Raw genomic sequence first — 20,051 nt, 5'->3', positions numbered from 1 at the left:
TTTATTAGATGATTATTTCCTCGCAGTCAATCTTGATTTTCAGAATCCGTGCGATGACAGACGACACAAGGACATTTGGTCGAAAGAAAAGACTTGTGACCGGCTGCCAAAGTTCCTTATCATCGGCCCTCAAAAAACTGGTAACTATATTCCCTAATTTAGTCCCAGTTGAATCATTGGAATCTTTCCATGGAGCCTGGGTGTCGATATTTATCAGAAGTGCTGGGAGACTATTTTCATCATTTTTGTAAACTATTTAGCAAACTAATTATTTCCTCTAGTTTCAGAAGAATCTGGGATGGCCCGTGTGATAGGGGATATGTCACACTATCAGAGAGTCTTCCTCCAGATTAAATATTGTGCCACGATTAGAGCTCCCTGCTGACCTCTGGTGTTTTGGCCTTTAGCGATACAGTACAGAAACAGACCATTCGGCCCATCGAGTCCGTGCCAGCCAGTGATCCCCAGACACACTGAATACTATCCTACACACACACACACACACTAGGGAAAAAGTACAATTTTACCAAAGCCAATTAACCTACAAACCTGCACGTCTTTGGAGTGTGGGAGGAAACCGGAGCCCCTGGGGAAAACCCACGCAGGTCACGGGGAGAACGTGCAAACTCTGCACAGACAGCGCCCGTAGACAGGGGTGACCCCGGGTCTCTGGCGCTGTGAGGCAGCGGCACTACCCGCTGCTCCACCGTGGAAGATATTTGAGGAAGGTTTAGCCGTGAAGCTCAATGCAGAGTGGAAGAAAGCTGGATGTCTGAAAATGCTGCCTGGGTGATTAATAACCTCCTTTCCTCAGGTACCACAGCGTTGCACTTTTTCCTGTCCTTACACCCTGGAATCATGAGTAATTTCCCCAGCCCTGTCACCTACGAGGAGATCCAGTTCTTCAATGGCGCCAACTACCACAAAGGAATAGACTGGTGAGCGAACGTCATTATTGTCACACGGGACAAGGGGGGGGGGGGGGGCGGTAGGGGAGCGGCAGGGCGGGGGGAGGGGGGGGGGAGGGGGAGGGGCAGGGAGGGGGGAGAGATGGGGCTCTTAAAAATAGCAGAGTCAGGGGATATGGGGAGATGGCAGGAATGGGGTACAGATTGTGGATGATCAGCCATGATCACATTGAATGGCGGTGCTGGCTCGAAGGGCCTGAATGGCCTACTCCTGCACCTATTGTCTATTGTCTATTGAGAAGAGGGCATGGGCATGGAGTTGGGGGTGGGGGGGGGGGGGTGGGCAGGGGGAGAGTTGGGTGGGCTGGGAGGGGGCTGGGAGGGGGGGGGAAGTTTCCATCATTCTGCTTCCAACGCCCGAATAATTTCTCAGGTACATGGAGTTCTTCCCCATCCCGTCAAACGTGAGCACAGACTTGACGTTTGAGAAGAGCGCCAACTACTTTGAGTCGGAGGTGGTTCCCAAGAGGGCGGCGGCCCTGCTTCCCCGAGCAAAGATCATCGCCATCCTGATCAACCCGGCAGAGAGGGCATACTCCTGGTACCAGGTACACACCGGCCCCAGCCTCCGGCCCCCCCCCCCCCCCGGCCCCCGGCCCCAGCCCCGGCCCCCAGCCCCCCCCCCCCCCCGGCCCCGGCCCCCGGCCCCCCGGCCACCGGCCCCCGGCCCCCGGCCCCCAGCCCCCGGCCCCCGGCCCCCAGCCCCCGGCCCCCAACCCCCGGCCCCCGGCCCCCAGCCCCCGGCCCCCAGCCCCCGGCCCCCAACCCCCGGCCCCCGCCCCCGCCCCCGGCCCCCGGCCCCCGGCCCCTGGCCCGCAGCCACCAGCCCCTGGCCCCCAGCCCCCGGCCCCCAGCCCCCGGCCCCCGGCCCCCAGCCCCACCCCCCCGGCCCCCGGCCCCCGGCCCCGGCCCCCAGCCCCACCCCCCGGCCCCCAGCCCCCGGCCCCCGGCCCCAGAGAGAGGGGCCCACACTCGCTACAGGGGGGTCGCAAACCCAACCATTATGTAGCATCTTATCATTAGCATCGTTTTATTGTCATCATGCAAAGCAACAATTGTACAGTGCTAAATGGGAATACGTTTCTCAGGGAATACCAGAACATCGCACATAAAAACTAAAACATTTCACGCATAAATAAAAACAATCCAGTTCCTGATAAAAACAGTACGAATAGTTTAAAAAAAGCAACATTAAAATACAAGTTATAGTCACAGAGTACAGAAACAGGCCCTTCAGCCCATCATGCCAACACTGACCAACATGCCATAAGTGATAGGATCAGAATTGGGCCATTCGGCCCATCATGTCTACTCCGCCATTCAACCATGGCTATTCTATCTCTCCCCCTCAACCCCATTCTCCTGCCTTCTCCCCATAACCCCTGACACCCATACTAATCAGAAAAGCCCCATCTGCACTAGTCCCACCCATATCCCTCCAAGGCCCATATCCCTATGAAGCTTCTCCTATCAATGTACCTGTCCAAATGTCTCTTAAGCATTATGATAGTACCTGCCTCAACTAATGCTGTAACAGAGTTCTGTTTGTGATTCATTCCGGGTACATGCAGTAGTACAGCACGGAAACAGGCCCTTCAGCCCAACGTGTCCATGCTAACCCATGCTGCCCCATCTAAGGTCATCTAATTTGACTAAATTTGGCTCATATCCCACTAAACATTCCCTGTCCATGTACTTGTCCCAAGATGCTTTTTTATGCTGCCGTAGAACCTGACAAAACCAACTCGATCCACAGTGACTGAACACATTGCCCCTTGGGTCCCTGCTAAATCTCGACCCTCTCACCATAAACCCATGTCCTCTTGCATTTACCAAAGACAGCCACAAAGTACTGGAGTCTTCTCCTTTCATGTGGGGTGCACAGCCTAAAGTTGTTGGACAACTTGTTCTGTTTGATCTTCCATTTGTGCACGCTGAGTTGATTGCACTAGTCGAAACAGGTTGCAATCTTCCACCCCAGTGCTGGAGTAACTCAGCGGGACAGGCAGCATCTCTGGAGAGAAGCAATGGGTGATGTTTCAGTCGTCACCCTTCATTAGGGTCAGAGTTACTCCAGCATTTTGTGTCTTATCTTCAGTATAAACCAGCATCTGCTGTTCCTTCTTTCACACTGCTCTTGTTTTGATTCCCCAACTCTGGGTGAAAGACTGTGTGCATTCACTCTATCTATTCCCCCTCGTGATTTTGTACACCTCTATAAGATCATCCCTCAGTCTCCTGCGCTCCAAGGAATAGAGACCCAGCCTGCTCAGCCTGTCGCCAAAGCTCAGGACCATGAATCCTGGCAACGTCTTCACTAACCGTCCCACTGCCTGAGATACACCTGCTCCAGACGGACATAAAACGCCAGAGTAACTCAGCGGGTCAGGCAGCATCTCTGGAGAAAAGGAATAGGTGACGTTTTGGGTCTCGACCCGAAAAGTCACCTAACCATGTTCTCCAGAGATGCTGCCTGATCCGCTGAGTTACTCCAACTTTTTGTGTCTATCCAAGGAATTCTAATCTGATCTGATAAAGGAACCCAAGTTCAAGTTCAAGAGAGTTTATTGTCATGTCTAGAATTTAGGAGATTGAGAGGGGATCTTATAGAAACTTACAAAATTCTTAAGGGGTTGGGCAGGCTAGATGCAGGAAGATTGTTCCCGATGTTGGGGAAGTCCAGGACAAGGGGTCACAGCTTAAGGATAAGGGGGAAATCCTTTAAAACCAAGATGAGAAGAACTTTTTTCACACAGAGAGTGGTGAATCTCTGGAACTCTCTGCCACAGAGGGTAGTCGAGGCCAGTTCATTGGCTATATTTAAGAGGGAGTTAGATGTGGCCCTTGTGACTAAGGGGATCAGGGGGTATGGAGAGAAGGCAGGTATGGGATACTGAGTTGGATGATCAGCCATGATCATATTGAATGGCGGTGCAGGCTCGAAGGGCCGAATGGCCTACTCCTGCACCTAATTTCTATGTTTCTGTGTGTCCCTTGAAACTCTCTTGAACAATGAAATTCTTGCTTTGCTTTAGCACAACAGAACATAGTAGGCATTTACTACAAAACAGATCAGCGTGTCCATATACCATTATATAAATATATACACACATGAATAAATAAACTGATAAAGTGCAAATAACAGATAATGGGCCCAGGTCCTTCTGTAAAAATAACTATGTTGTCTAAAGCAGCATCTGCACTTCCTAGCTATACACGTGCTCTAGTTGTGTCTGCGTACTCATGGATGTTGGTTTCTCTGCAGCACCAGCGAGCCCACCAGCTGCCCGCGGCTTTGAACTTCACCTTCCACCAAGTGATCAGTGCCAGCCCCGATGCCCCCAGGGAGGTCCGCCTTCTGCAGAGTCGCTGCCTGCTTCCAGGCTGGTATGCCACACACATTGAAAGGTGGCTGGCCCACTATCAGCCTTCCCAGGTAGGGGTTTGTGTCTGCGTTAACGGTCTCTGCAGTCATACCTCAGGCTGCAGATTCAGGCACAGTTTCCTCTCCGCTGTTATCAGGCAACTGATTCATAAACAGAGAGCAGTCCTGAGCTACTATCGACCTCATTGTTGATCTTCCGACTATCGTTGGGGAAACTCATCATAACATAGAAGCTTTTCACTGTACCTCGGTACCTCGGTACACATGACATTGAACTGAATGGTCATATGTATCAACAACAGAGCAATCACATTCTTACTTGTAGCTGGAAAACACAGTGCACTCACAGATCATGTACAACCAACAACAAATGATTGTGCCCTCCGGTACACAGACGCTGCTGCCTGCCTATGTCGGCCACATCGAGGCATCCTGACACATTCTCACACATCTCCTGGCTCCCATTGACTTATCACTGGAAGGAATTGGCAGATGCCAATTGATTCTGCACACCTGACCTGAAACATCATCACCTGTCCATTCCCTTCCGCAGATGCTGCCTGACCCGCTGAGTTCTTCCAGCATTTTGTGTTTTTAGTTCTCTATCAACTGGCCAAATATCTCCTGGCAGGTTCAGGCTTAATGTCTCCAGTGAGGCAACAGGAGGTATTTCTGGGTGCTGTCTGTGCGGAGTTTGCACGTTCTCCCCATGACCGCGTGGGTTTCCTACGGGTGCTCCTGTTTCCTCCCACGTGCAGGTTTGTAGGTTAAGTCTGTAAGTTGCCCCTAGTGTGTAGGGAGTGGATATGAAAGTGGCTGTTCTTCAAACCTGCTTGAATGGTGCAGAACAGAAATGGACCCCGTCTGTCCATCCTGCCATGCCTTGTCTACAACAAACACATTAGCCTGCATTAGCACGAGTCCCTGTGTGCCCCTCATTACTCTACACACTCCGACCTGCGCCCCATAGCCACTTACGGAGGTGTTTGCACAGTCATCACCCAGAACGGTTACCAACTACCTGTCCAAATGCCTATCAGTGTTGTAACTGTATCTGCAAACATTACAAAGGCTAAAGCACTTCAGGTTGTCCTTGAAAACCACAGTGGAAACTCAAGCCTTGTCTTCCTCTCCTCCATAAGTGCAAAGCCGTATTTGTTTCCCTTTAATTAATTAAGTTAAATAAAGAGAAAGTGGAGCTGTGCTGCTTCCTGTTGTCTGTGGACCACCGATGGAACTGGCGAACCGTCCATTCTCCACTGAATGGGACCTCCTTTATCAGCGTGGGGTCGATGACACAGCTCACACAGCGACCCTTGGGAAGCCTGGGTGCTTTTCCATATAGGCGTTAGTTCAGTAAAACAGATGTGTCTCCTAGTGAAGGTAGACAAAAATGCTGGAGAAACTCAGCGGGTGAGGCAGCATCTATGGAGCAAAGGAAAGAGGCAATGTTTCGTGCCAAACCCAAACCCTAACCCAAACCCTAACCCTAACCTTAACCCTCCTAGTCAGATGTTCCAACACGACCTTCAGTTCTACTAGGGAAAAAAAGACACACAGTGCTGGTGTAAAGGGCCTGTCCCACTTGGCAATTTTTTTCGCCGACTGCCGTCACCATTGACTGATGTATCAGGGTCGCCGAAAGATTTTGAACATTTCAAAATTCAGCGGCGACAAAAAAAATGTTGCGAGACTTGAGACGCCGTTAGTCAAACCTCGTGACGCCACGTTACGCCACGACTTATTCGGTGGCGTGATACCTCGGTCAATAATGCCGACAGTCGCCGAAACAATTTCCAAGTGGGACAGGCCCTTTACTATGGGTGTTAGGGGTTATGGGAAGAAGACAGGAGAATGGGGTTGAGAGGGAAAGATAGATTAACAGTGATTGAATGGCGGAGTAGACTTAATGGGCCAAATTACCTCATTCTGCTCCTATAATTTATGAAGATGAATAATATTTTGGGAGCTTAATCATAGATAGAGCTGTCCGTAAATCATCCATTCATCAACCCAGGAATAGCCTGTTCAGTCTAGTTTATTGTCACATGTGCCGAGGTACAGTGAAAAGCTTTTGGTGCGTGCTAACCAGTCAGCAGAAAGACAAAACGTGATTACAATCGAGCCATTTACAGTGTACAGATATATGATAAGGGAATAATGCTTAGTGCAAGGTAAAGCCAGCAAAGTCTGATCAAGGATAGTTCGAGGGTCACCAATGAGGTAGATAGTAGTATTCTAGATATACTGGATATCATTCTGTACACGGGAGAACATAGATAGGTGATGGTTGGGATTGGGAGCATTCTTCGGACTGAATCTCTTCTGCTCTCTCTCACAGCGAACCCATCCTTCAATAAGGTACATGTTCCAACAGGGAGATGGTGGGCAGAGGCACAGTTAAGCTGGATAAACACACAATGGGAAAAATACATTCTGTTGACAAAAAATGTTAGAAGCTGGAACTGATACATCAACACCTAAAGTTTTATGCAATGTAATATGATTGAGGATTAGTGGGCGGCACGGTGGCGCAGCGGTAGAGTTGCTGCCTCACAGTGCCAGAGACCCGGGTTCGATCCTGACCACGGGTGCTGTCTGTACGGAGTTTGCACGTTCTCTCTGTGACTTGCGTTGCAACTCCCTGTGATTTCCTCCCACATCCAAAGACGTGCAGGTTTGTGAGTGAATTGGCTTCTGTAAATTGTCCCCAGTGTGTGGGATAGAACAAGTGCGGTGGGCCGAAGGGCCTGTTTCCACACTGTATCGTTGTATCTCTGGAGACGTATGACCATGCAAGGGGTTTTCGATGACTGGCTATCATGATGTTGCAAAAATGGTATCTCTAAATCAAACCATGATAGTGTTGCATTACTTGCTTTGTTTTCTTCCAGCTCCTTATTGTCAATGGCCTACAGCTACGAAACAACCCAGTGGCCGTCATGGAGAGCGTGCAGAAATTCCTTGGGGTCACCCTTCACTTGAACTACACTCAGGCACTGATGTATGTATTTCCACCAAAGCCATTGTCTTTTGTGTAGAGCTTGCTGACATTGCCTCTGTTTGTCACAGTGGGTGGCATGTTCTCTTGGTGATGGTCTACGATGGGTTCAGTTGCTTCACCAGCACTGCCACGGGACTGCGGCTTGACCACTTAGATGGGGCGTTGAAAGGGGGAAGACTAGGACCAGAGGGCACAGCCTCAGAATATATGGACCTACTTTTAGAAAGGAGATGTTGAGGAATTCATTTAGTCAGAGGGTGGTGAATCTGTGGAATGTGTTGCCACAGATGGCTGTGGAGGCCAAGTCAATGAGTATTCATAGGTTCTTGATTATTAAGGGTGTCCAAGGTCAAGGGGAGAAGGCAGGAGAATGGTGTTGAGAGGGATAGACCAACCATTATTGAATGGTGGAGCAGACGGGATGGGCTGAATGGCCTAATTCTGCTCCAGTAACTTAGTTGGAGAGCTGTGATGGAAGTGCATGCAACTTTGGTTCAACTTCACCTGGCAGTATTGGGAGCAGTTCAGGACACCACACTCTACTGGTGACTTATTGATCTTGGAGATGTAGATTTATCAGAATATTCCCTGGACTCTCAAAGTCTAGATGATGAAAAGTCGACATTCCTTGGGGTTTTGAAGGCTCTTTGATTCAAGGGAAGTGTTGGGCAGGGCACGGTATTCACCTTAGGTGGACCCGAATCATCATTTAGGTCTCGACCCGAAATGTCACCTATTCCTTCGCTCCATAGATGCTGCTGCACCCGCTGAGATCCTCCAGCATTTTTGTCTACCTTCCATTTTTCCAGCATTGGGTGGGGGGGGTTAGATCATCTCAACAGAGAGGCATTCTCAGCCATTTCAGAGTCGGACACATCACCTGGAGGGGACACAAGATGTCCACCTTGCCCACACTTACCTGCGTACACTGGTCCGTTGCCCTGGGCCTGGACTAGTGCAGATGTTGGCAGAATAACAATGGGAGATCTTCTTCTGTGAAGGATACTTGTGAACCAGGCGCATTCTTGCAGTAATCTGGTCGTTCCAAGGTCACCGATACTGAATGCTGCTCATCCATAGTGGGATCAACTTGTGGACAAAAACACGGATGGGGAAAAATGGAAACCATGGTCCCAGGGCTACATGTTGAACTTCACCTTTTGGGAGTGAGGTGGGGAGACACTTGAGTGTAGAGACATTGAGCTGTATGGCACGGAAACAGGCCACTCGGCCCATCGTGCCCGTGCTGCCCAAGTTAGCAGGTTGGGCTGATCCTGTTCTTGCCCCTTGCTCCTCTAAGCCTTTTTCTATCCATATGTCAGTCCAATTCTCAAAGTGGGAAAGGCTTGGTGTGCTGAGGTTGATGAATATCTTAACGCTGTCTGTGTGGAGTTTGCAGGTTCTCCCTGCGACTGGTCCCCAAATTGCTCCATGTTCCTCCCGTGCCCCAAGCGCGCGCTGGTCATGTAACTGGCTACCGACGCTTGAGCCTCGTACTGATAGACAACAGGAGAATCCCTGGCTCGTTAATGGACCCATGACAGAGCACGGGGTGTGGGGCAGGACAGGACAAGTAGGAAACACTTGGGTGCACAGTCGTGGAGACATAGAGCTGCATGGCATGGAAACTGGCCATTCGGCCCATCGTGCCCCTGCCGCCCAAGTTAGCAAGTAGCAAGTGGGGTAGAATCATCTCCAATCCCGCACACTCCGACAAATATGGCAAAGAGATCTACGAGACCAGTCTGAAGAAGTATGTCGACCCCAAACATCACCCTCTCCACTTCTCGCCAGAGATGCTGCCTGTCCCGCTGAGTTACTCCAGCTTTTTGTGTCTGATATTACACAAAGCTCCTCCCCTGGCTATAATCAGAAATAATTCTGGACTTTTAACAAGATAGAGATCAGGGTGTCCAATCAAGGTGATTCTTTGAATAGAATGTGGATTTGTTGCACATTTTCTATAACATTGAGTTAATTCGCCTCTCTATTTCCTCATACAGCGATGAAAGCTTCTGCTATGAGATGGCAAGTATCATTGATCTGGGATAAAATCTACTGTTGCAAGTCCCAGGACAACAAAGGGCCTCTCTGGTAACTCCCAAGTCTGCATGGTGCTTAGCTCAATGCCTCCACAATTCACTTTACCAGCTGCCACACCAATGGGCTTTTACTCCTAAGATGAACACACAGAATGCTGGGGTAACTCAGCGGGTCAGGCAGCGTTTCTGGAGAGAAGGAATGGGTGACGAGTCTCGAGTCAGACTGAAGAAGGGCTTTGACTTGAAAGTCACCCATCCTTTTTCTCCAGAGGCTGCATGACCCGCTGAGTTACTCCAGCACTGTGTGTCTATCTTTGGTATAAACCAGAATCTGTAGTTCTCTGTTTCTCTATTTCTGCTGCTCTGCACATCTCTCTAAACTAGTTGCCCAGTTTGGTTGGCTCATTCAGTAAGCCTTGTGTTGGGTGTAACATTGAGTAGATGAATTAAGTTTCTCCCATGGAGAGTTTGAGGCTGTCCAAAGATGCTCGAGCAGCGATTTCCACCTTGACTCCCTGACCGTTCTCTCGGTATATCTGTGTAGGTGTAACGTTATCTCAGGGCAGTCTGGTGGTCTTGACCCTCTGTGTAACAGTCCATGCATTGTTGCTCCTGAGATGTGAGTGTGTGTAGCTAATGTTTAGAAGCAAATAATGCATTTGCTGCCATATTGCATGCGATAGACAGTGTCTGTGTTCTCCTGTTTAAGAAAGAACTGCAGATGCTGGAAAAATCGAAGGTAGACAAAAATGCTGGAGTAACTCAGCGGGTGAGGCAGCATCTATGGAGCGAAGGAAATAGGTGACGTTTCGAGTCGAGACCCTTCTTCAGACTGATAATGGGAGGGGCGGGAAAAGGAAAGGAAGAGGCGGAGACAGTGGGCTGTGGGAGAGCTGGGAAGGGGAGGAGAAAGCAGGGACTACCTAAAATTGGAGAAGTCAATGTTCATACCGCTGGGTGTAAACTACCCAAGCGAAATATGAGGTGATACTCCTCCAATATCCGGTGGTGCTCACTCTGGCCATGGAGGAGGCCCAGGACAGAAAGGTCAAATTCAGAATGGGAGGGGGAGTTGAAGTGCTGAGCCACCGGGAGATCAGGTTGGCTATTGTGAACTGAGCGGAGGTGTTGGGCGAAACGATCGCCAAGCCTACGCTTGGTTTCACCGATGTAGAGCAGTTGACACCTGGAACAGCGGATGCAGTAGATGAGGTTGCAGGTCTGCCTCACCTGGGTCCTTGGATGGAGTCGATGCAGGAAGTAAAGCGACAAGTGTAGCATCTCCTGTGGTTGCAAGGGAAAGTGCCCGGGGAGGGGGTGGTTTGGGTGGGAAGGGACGAACTGACCAGGGAGAATTTGTTCTTCCTTGTACCTTGAAGCATGTCAGGCCCAACGATGGTGCAGCAGTAGAGTTGCTGCCTCACAGCGCCAGAGACCCGGGTTCGATCCTGACTATGGGTGCTGTCTATGTGGAGTTTGTACGTACTCCCTGTGACCGCATGGGTTTTCTCCGGGTGCTCCGGTTTCCTCCCACATCCCAGGTTAATTGGCTTCTGTAAAAATTGTAAAGATGTCCCTAGCGTGCAGGATAGCGCTAGTGTACGGGGTGATCGCTGGTCAGCGCGGAGTCGGTGGGCCTGTTTCTGTGCTGTTCTCTAAAAAAATCTATTATTTGCTTTCAATCAGGAGATTGGTAAAGAAGGCAAATGATAGGCTTGTATTTATTGTTCAGGGCATTGAACATTAGAGTCACAAAGCCATATCCTCAGGACTTTGGTGAGGCCACGATGGGAGTGTCTTGTGCAGTTCTGGTCACCCCCTTGCAGGAAGGGTGTGGAGGCTTTGGGGAGGGTGCAGCAGAGGTTTACCAGAATGAGGCCTAGATTTGGTCTAAGGGCCACACGGAAAGATCTGGAACACCAAATGTTGTAGGGAAACCAGATAAAGTCTATAAAATTATGAGAGGCCCAGATAAGGTAGACAATCAGAACCTTTTTCCCAGGATGGAAAAATCAAATAGCAAATAGAAAAATAGAAAATAGGTGCAGGAGGAGGCCATTCGGCCCTTCGAGCCAACAACGCCATTCATTGTAATCATGGCTGATCGTCCCAGATTGCTAAATGGCATAGCTTTATGTTGGAGGGGAAGTTTAAAGGAACTATTCGGGGTAGGTTTGGCACAGATATTGTGGGCTGAAGGGCCTGTTCCTGTGCTCTATGAAGCTTCACAGCGGCCACACAAGTTCACATCTGAAACGTGACTGTCTAGCAGATTGCAACCATAAAGCAAGAGATGTAACACTTAAGCCGACCTGGGCAGTCATGGTGGCACAGCGGTAGAGTTGCTGCCTTACAGCGAATGCAGCGCCGGAGACCCGGGTTCGATCCTGACTACGGGTGCTGTCTGTACGGAGTTTGCATGTTCTCCCCGTGACCTGCGTGGGTTTTCTCCGAGATCTTCGGTTTCCTCCCACACTCCAAAGACGTCCAGGTTTGCAGGTTAATTGGCTTGGTGTAAATGTAAACATTGCCCCTAGTGGGTGTAGGATAGTGTTGGCGTGCAGGGATCGCTGGTCGGCGCGGACCTGGTGGGCCGAAGGGCCTGTTTCCACGCTGTATCTCTAAACTAAACTAAGGTCACCACAAACAGAATTTTATCGATACAGTCCCTTGTGGAAGAATTAGGGGCAAGATGGTGGTGGCTTTGAAGAATGCAGGATGGTGGGCTATCCTTGGGCTGATGGGCCGAGTGGACTTTCTTTCCAAAAACTGACTTGTGAAGTCCTTGTTGGAAAGTGCTGCCAAGTTTAATGGCAGATATGATAATGGTGTTGAAGAGGCCTTTGAATAGGCTCATGGTTAGATAGTGGATATGGATATTTCCATCCTGGACAAAAGGTTCTGACTGTCCACCACATCTAGGCCCCTCATAACTCTATATACTTCTATTCTTTATTGTGGAATGGTATTGCAAGAGCATGTCCCTGCCAATGGGAATAATTCCACACACGTTTGTTTCAGGTTCGATGACAGCAAGAGTTTCTGGTGCCAGATTGTAGAGGGCGGAAAGTCCAAGTGTTTGGGCAAAAGTAAAGGCAGGAAATACCCAGAGATGGATTCATTGGTGAGTGAACGTCATGTCATCTTTACAATATCTCCACACCCACCGGCATCTTAGATCTCTTGTGCAGTCATTGTATTATATAAGGTTTGTAGCCCATCAGTAAAACCCCTTATAACCAAGGACAGGACATGTAGGTGGACAAAAATGCTGGAGAAACTCAGCGGGTGAGGCAGCATCTGTGTGGGGGGGGGTTATTCGTTAAGTCTTTTCAGTAGCTTACTGTTTGACTTCAGTGTTGGTTCTCGAGGTGAACTACGGAGGAAAGGGCAAGCCAGTCTCACATAGTTGTCTCTAGAATTTAGGAGATTGAGGGGGGATCTTATAGAAACTTACAAAATTCTTAAGGGGTTGGACAGGCTAGATGCAGGAAGATTGTTCCCGATGTTGGGGAAGTCCAGGACAAGGGGTCACAGCTTAAGGATAAGGGGGAAATCCTTTAAAACCGAGATGAGAAGAACTTTTTCCACACAGAGAGTGGTGAATCTCTGGAACTCTCTGCCACAGAGGGTAGTCGAGGCCACAGTTCATTGGCTATATTTAAGAGGGAGTTAGATGTGGCCCTTGTGGCTAAGGGGATCAGGGGGTATGGAGAGAAGGCAGGTACAGGATACTGAGTTGGATGATCAGCCATGATCATATTGAATGGCGGTGCAGGCTCGAAGGGCCGAATGGCCCTACTCCTGCACCTAATTTCTATGTTTCTATGTTTCTAACATATGCAGTACAGTCTACCGCACGCATCAAAAACAAGAGGACATTGGGTTTAAGGTTAGGGGGGAAAGATGCACTGGGAATCTGAGGGGTAACGGTTTCATACACAGGCTGGTGGGTCCGTGGACAAGGAGGTTGTTTACAACAACAGGTACCTGGCTCGGAAAGGTTTAGAGGGCTGAAAGCCAATGGGACATTTTGGTTGGCATGGATAAGTTGGGCCGAAGGGCCTCTTTCCATGACTTTATTTGGCCAGATACTCTCTACACCATGTGATTAACCCTCTAAAGAGTTCTAAGAAACTCAGAAAAAAGTTTTCCGGACTCATAAAAACACATATGAAAAAGCAGTGTTGTTTTGACCCTATTTGGTTTGGTTGGATCTAACAAGTGGGGAAAGGTTTTGCAGTCTATGTGTCTTCCCCTATGCATTGTACTTCAGTTTGAACAGATTGCATTTATGGTATATCTGACATTTGGACAGCATGAGAAGTATCTCGGTACAAGTGACAAGAATGAACGTAACGCGATGTGTTTTTTCTTCTCGTTCCCTCAGTCACGGACGTTCCTGTCGAACTATTACAGGGAGCACAACGCTGAACTCTCCAAGCAGCTGAATCGACTGGGACAGGCGTTGCCCAGCTGGCTGAGAGAGGAGCTGCAACACAACCGCTGGAGCTGAGAGTCCGTCGCTCGCTCGTTCCCTCGCTGCCGATTTCAACAGCCACTGACCTCCTCTCCCTTCCGTTCACCAGCTTCACGGGCGGAGGTAGTGGAGATTGTGGGGCGCTCCCATCCACTGGGTTGCTGGGCCAGAGACAGAACAATACTGGACCGACCGACTGACTGACCAGTCGTGGGGGGGTCACCGCTTCCAGATACTGGAACGTGCAACGCAGCACCCCCCCCCCCCGACCCTTGAAGTATATCCTCGTCAAACTGTGGAATGATTGTTACATTGGCTGCTTTCACACCAGGAATGTCCTATCCACTAAAAGCAGGGACATTGATGTACAGCAGAGAGTGTTAGTTAGTGACACTTGCTGGCCACCAGGTACTAATCACGTGGATACCAATTAATTATTAAACATGTACATATTTCCTTTTTTTTTTTGAGGCAATAATTGTCAGCTGCAACCCAGGGAAACGATCATCGTGTCCCATTCCTCCCTCCCAAACAGTTCCTGAAGGTATTTGGACATTCACGTTCAACTTCAGTTTGCAAAGACACAAGAATTTCCTCCCAAGAACCTTCGTGGCTTCAGTCCTCCAGTTTAGATTCCATTTGGAATATTTTGGAGGACCAGGGAGCAAAGAATAACCAGTGTTTAATTGTTCTATATCTGTGTCTTGTCTAAGAGACTTACTACATTTTATCAAGGCCAGCTTGTCCTTTCTCAAGTTGTGGGGGTCTCGGGAAAGATGTACCCCCCCCCCCAATGTTGGACTCAACTCATCTCACCTATTGTATGTCATTCACATTGAATGATGTTATTGGAGAATTTTACTCTCAAGACAGCTGATGCTATGTTGTAGTTTGCAGCGTTCAGTGGAGACCGAGGATTGTGTTCTTTCACTTTGGGTGTAAATTTTGTGGTTAAATGTGATGTACTTTGTAAGAACTTAAAACATTCTCGACATTGGCTGAGGCGTGTGTAAATATTATAACCGTACAAAACTGGTCCAGCCAGACTGAGCAGATGTGCCTGGCAATCCGCAACTGTGAATTAAACCAAAAATCAATGGTCAGATAATTGCAACCTCTTTGATCTGTTACCATCAGTACGTTCGATGTAATCAACTCCGTTCTACAGCTCAGTATTTGTGGGGGAAATAATATAGGGTCTTCTCGAGAATTGTGCAGTTCTGTTTTATACTTTAATCAAAAATAACTGTATGTATCCGGCACAACACAGAATGGTAGAAGTGTGACCTCCCTGTGGTCCACACCATCCTGCTGACCACTTGACCAGGAGCAGTCACGGTGATTCCGAGCCGTGACAATATCGGAGCCACAGCAGGAACGGACACAAGTGATGTGGACCCCACACACCCACACACACACACACACGTCAAAAGTCAAAAAAGGAAGAGGTTTTTCTCTAAAAAAACAAAAAATATTAACGGGTTACAGGAGGAAGACTGATGGTCAGTACTGTGGCTAATGTTTTACACGTCAGCTGATCCGTAACACTTTAAAATGTGTCAAAGCTTCGAACTATCCCGGCACTCAACGTGGCTGGAATCTGAATATCAAACAATCGAAATTCCTTTTTTTTTTTTTTTAAGTATGTAAAAACATGAACAGTTGAGAAACAAAGAGGGGAGGAAGCACAGAACCGAGATAATACAAACAAGAGTGGATATGAGCATTTGCTTTCTGGCTCAAAGCTGCACTTGGGACAGGAGAAGCAACAGCGTCCACCTGGAATGAACAGTCCATACTCCATAGTCCAGGACCGCTGTCTCTACACAGTCTGCAGGCTTTTCCAAACACACAGTTAAGGACATTTACATGAAAACTAACTACTTCATACAAAAGTCTTTTTTTTTGTTAAATGGGGGCGGGAGGAGAGAGACTGATGGCGGCAGATTTGAACGTCACAATAGTGATGAAAGGAAGCCTTTGTGTTCCTCGCCGACATCGAAAGCCTTTGAGGAGGAATGAGGCCATCCAGACGATCAGATCAGTGGTCAAGGTGTGGAAGGGGGGGGGGGGTGGGGAGGGGGAGGTTAAAAATGTATACCCTAGAGCCTCACGCAGCTGCTGACAGACATCAAGGGGAGAAGGTCGCCATTTCCAACGAGATCCTTTGCCACAAGTCCTTGCTCTGGCCCTTTGCCCGTTTTAGATTCTGTAGGATTTCGTTGAACTGCATCATTCCCACGGGAGTCAGGCAGAAAGCGCTGCGTGCGCTGCGGATAATGTTGACAAAGTCGTCGTAGTCTGTGGGCGTGATGTGGTACAGCCTGTACTGGATGCACTGTGGAGACACAAGGGTTAGAAGGCATCAACGGGCGTGCAGCAACACTGGGTCTGGCCACATCCGCCAGCGGTCAGCCACGTCCAGCAGGTCCTAGACTGCGGAAACGCCCTTCAGCCCAACTTGCCCACAACGGCCAACCTGTCCCACCTACCAGCATTTAGAAACATAGAAATTAGGTGCAGGAGTAGGCCAATCGGCCCTTCGAGCCTGCACCGCCATTCAATATGATCATGGCTGATCATCCAACTCAGTATCCCGTACCTGCCTTCTCTCCATACCCTCTGATCCCCTTAGCCACAAGGGCCACATCTAACTCCCTCTTAAATATAGCCAATGAACTGTGGCCTCAACTACCCTCTGTGGCAGAGAGTTCCAGAGATTCACCACTCTCTGTGTGAAAAAAGTTCTTCTCATCTCGGTTTTAAAGGATTTCCCCCTTATCCTTAAACTGTGACCCCTTGTCCTGGACTTCCCCAACATCGGGAGCAATCTTCCTGCATCTAGCCTGTCCAACCCCTTAAGAAAATTTGGTCCACATACCTCCAAACCTGTGCCTGAAGAAGGGTCTCGACCCGAAATGTCACCCATTCCATCTCTCCAGAGATGCTGCCAGTCCCGCTGAGTTGCTCCAGTCTACGGTTTAAACCGGCATCTGCAGTCCCTTCCTACACAATCCATGTACTTGTCTGCTTCTTAAACGTTGGGATAGTCCTTGCGTCAACTACCTTGTCTGGCAGCTTGTTCCAGACACCCACCACCCTTTGTAAGGAAAGGTCCAGGCTACACAGCCGTCAACCCTCCCCTATTGCCATTGTCACCTCACCAACAAAGGTACACTGACATTTGAGTTACCATACAGCCATACTAAGTGAAAAGCACCAAGACACACAGTCACAGTCAGACTCTAAGCAATGTAGACTTGAGGTTCCTCATCTGTATAGTGACAAACAACATGGAGACAATCTGAAGTGTCCCCACCAGAAACATCACTAATCCTTGTTCTCCAGAGATGCTGCCTAATGCATAAAATGGAAACAGGCCCTTCAACCCTGCCTGCCCATGCTGTCCATCAAGGGGCCTGTCTGTCTCCACGTTGTATTACTCTTTTTTTTTTTAATTTTATTTTTATTAGCAGTACAGTAAATCACATTAATACATCGCATATATCTTATTACATTATGTTGTACCACTTCATTTTTTGAGCTTTAAAAGAGAAAGAAATAAAAGAAGTAAGAAAAGTAAGCAAGAATCGTGAAGGTGCAGGAAAGAAAAGAACCCCTTAGGGAAGGAATTAGAGAAGGAAGTAAAGAAAAGAATTAAGACCCTAGAAAGAAAAGAAAAAAAAGGAAAAAAGGAAAATCAGTCGCTCTATTGTAACACAAAACTCCGCAAAAAAGGATATACCAATCGTGTTTTTATTAAAAATGTATTTTATACCCCCCATTACCAGGTCCTGGTAGCCTTTATATTTTAACTTATTATTGCACCTTAGCTTGTAATAGTTCCATAAATGCAGTTCACCATATCTCTGGAACTCTCTGCCACAGAGGGTAGTTGAGGCCAGTTCGTCTATTTAAGAGGGAGTTAAGTGTGGCCCTGCAAGGGGATTTGGAGAGAACCTGCTAGTTGGGAGCAATGATTGTCTGCATCTGGCCTACTCCTGCACCAAGTTTACCTGTAGGAGGAATGTTTCCAACATGTTTCGAACATGTTTGAAATCCACATTTTTGTTGTATTACTCTAAGGCCACGAGTCCATGGCGACTGGATTTATCTCATCCACTCCCAGAGGCATTATACACGGGACAATTAATCTACAATCCCACACGTCTTTGGGAACTCGCAGGGAGACCGTGCAAACTCCACACAGGCAGAACCCTGCTGTCTGGCGCTGTGAGAGAGCAGCTCTACTCGCTAGCTGTGCCAGTTAGTGTCATGAAACTAACAAAGCCCTTTGGCCCATCTTGCCAACCAAATTGGCCCATTGGGCTAGACTGTCCTTTATAGGTTACCCATAATAGCCACATGTTGATGAGGGCCCACCCACAGGGGGACAGAGTTGTTCGGTCAGTGAGCGTCGGGGTCAGAACTTTGCACGAGGTACGTTACAATGTGCTGGATAGCCACGTTTCCAACTTGACCTCTTCTACACCATATTGCCCACTGCTGTAAAGCTTCATAGAACAGTACAGCATAGAAACAGGCCCTTCAGCCCACCTTGTCAATGAGGGTGTTGCCAGGACTCGAGGGGCCTGAGCTGAAGAGGCTGGGCAGGCTGGGACTATTCAACAGACAATAGACAACAGGTGCAGGAGTAGGCCATTCGGCCATTTGAGCCAGCACCGCCATTCAATGTGATCATGGCTGATCATCCCCAATCAGTACCCCGTTCCTGCCTTCTCCCCATATCCCCTGACTCCGCTATCTTTAAGAGCCCTATCTAGCCCTCTCTTGAAAGCATCCAGAGAACCTGCCTCCACCGCCCTCTGAGGCTGAGAATTCCACAGACTCACCACTCTCTGTGAGAAAAAGTGTTTCCTCGTCTCCGTTCTAAATGGCTTACTCCTTATTCTTAAACTGTGGCCCCTGGTTCTGGACTCCCCCAACATCGGGAACATATTCCTTGGAGCGTAGGAGTCTGAGGGGTGACCTTACAGAGGTGTACAAAATCACAAGGGGAATAGATTGGGTGAATGCGGATGAATTGTTTTTACCCAAACGCTGGTGTGAACAAGCTTGTACACAGTAAGCATCGTCAATGCATCGACACCCCGAGATGATCAGTTGCATAGATAGTTTGTTTACCTGCATGTATGCTTGCTGGCATCTCTGAACAAGCTGGTGGAAGGCTGGCGTCCGCAGGTGAGTGTGGATGTGAGCAGGATTTAGACGCTGCAAGGCCTCCATGATTATTTCCTGCAGGACAAATGGACTCAAGACCCCTTTGGCCGCCCCCATGCAGAACTGGTAGACGTAGTTCACACCTGGAAACAGACACAAGAGGCAGAAGATCACTGTTCAACATCCCTAGATGCAGCCACTAAATACCAACGAGTGCCGCCAACAGCCACACTCACCTAGTAATGTTCACACCTCCACATTCAGGGAGTTTCTTCACGGCTGTTACAGGCAAATGAACCGTCCTCTCATCAACTAGAGAGCGGTCCTGACCTCCCATCTACCTCTTTAGTGACCCTCAAGCCATCTCTAACCGGACATTATTGGACTTTATAAACCATATAACCATATAACAATTACAGCACGGAAACAGGCCATCTCGACCCTTCTAGTCCGTGCCGAACACATAATCTCCCCTAGTCCCATATACCTGCGCTCAGACCATAACCCTCCATTCCCTTCCCATCCATATATAACTTTACCTTATATGTGTGACTTTACCTTGCACTCAACGTTATTCCCTTATCATGGATCTATAGTGTAAATGGCTCGATTGTAATATTGTTTTTCCGCTGACTGGTTAGAACGCAAAAAGATTAAACTTGTCTCTGACGCAGGAGCGTCCCACCTGTGGCAGGGCCAACACCTGAGTGCAGGTAGACTGGCTCACCTGCACGGTTCGTTTTCACTGTACCTCGGTACACAGGACAATGAACTCAACCAAGCATAGCTTGAAGAAGGGTCTCAACACACAAGAATTGTCCCGCAGTTACTGCCTGGCCCGCTGAGTTCCTCCAGAACTTTGTCTCTCCGTTTGAGATATTCTTACCGAGCCTCGTGGCTAATCCTAGAAGCCACTTGACGTCCTCAGTGTACGGGGGGCTCCGAGAGAAGTAATTATTTGGGTGGTCGTTGTGAGCCCTTCGTCCCAGCA

General features: G+C 48.7%; 2 protein-coding genes across 5 annotated transcripts in view; one reads left to right on the top strand and one right to left on the bottom strand.

Annotated features, from left to right (window-relative positions):
* Nucleotides 1–14,987, top strand: part of ndst2a (N-deacetylase/N-sulfotransferase (heparan glucosaminyl) 2a) — a 185,217-nt gene extending 170,230 nt beyond the window's left edge. The window contains exons 10-17 of one of the 2 annotated variants that reach the window (XR_008726152.1): nt 44–140; nt 815–938; nt 1,342–1,516; nt 4,234–4,404; nt 7,248–7,357; nt 9,361–9,451; nt 12,421–12,523; nt 13,790–13,807. Coding sequence is in view for 1 of the 2 variants with exons in the window: in XM_055661626.1 (XP_055517601.1) it covers nt 44–140; nt 815–938; nt 1,342–1,516; nt 4,234–4,404; nt 7,248–7,357; nt 12,421–12,523; nt 13,790–13,915 (906 nt within the window). In the remaining variant the exon portion in view is untranslated. Of the gene's footprint in view, nt 1–43; nt 141–814; nt 939–1,341; nt 1,517–4,233; nt 4,405–7,247; nt 7,358–9,360; nt 9,452–12,420; nt 12,524–13,789 lie in introns of both variants that reach the window. The other variant, XM_055661626.1, reaches the window with a different exon arrangement.
* A 958-nt stretch (nt 14,988–15,945) lies between these two features.
* Nucleotides 15,946–20,051, bottom strand: part of zswim8 (zinc finger, SWIM-type containing 8) — a 65,202-nt gene continuing 61,096 nt past the window's right edge. For all 3 annotated transcript variants that reach the window (XM_055661622.1, XM_055661624.1, XM_055661623.1), the window contains exons 25-27: nt 19,947–20,051; nt 19,025–19,203; nt 15,946–16,217 (exon numbers count right to left, since the gene is read on the bottom strand). The exon at nt 19,947–20,051 is cut by the window's right edge and continues 18 nt beyond it. In XM_055661622.1, the coding sequence (XP_055517597.1) occupies nt 16,011–16,217; nt 19,025–19,203; nt 19,947–20,051 (491 nt within the window). In that variant the 3' untranslated portion in view covers nt 15,946–16,010. The remainder of the gene's footprint in view (nt 16,218–19,024; nt 19,204–19,946) is intronic.

This window comes from Leucoraja erinacea, chromosome 34 (genome assembly GCF_028641065.1).
Source record: "Leucoraja erinacea ecotype New England chromosome 34, Leri_hhj_1, whole genome shotgun sequence".
NCBI classification, from domain to species: Eukaryota; Metazoa; Chordata; class Chondrichthyes; order Rajiformes; family Rajidae; genus Leucoraja; species Leucoraja erinaceus.
The sequence above is the reverse complement of the archived record's forward strand: the minus strand, read 5'-3'. Positions and strand labels throughout refer to the sequence as shown.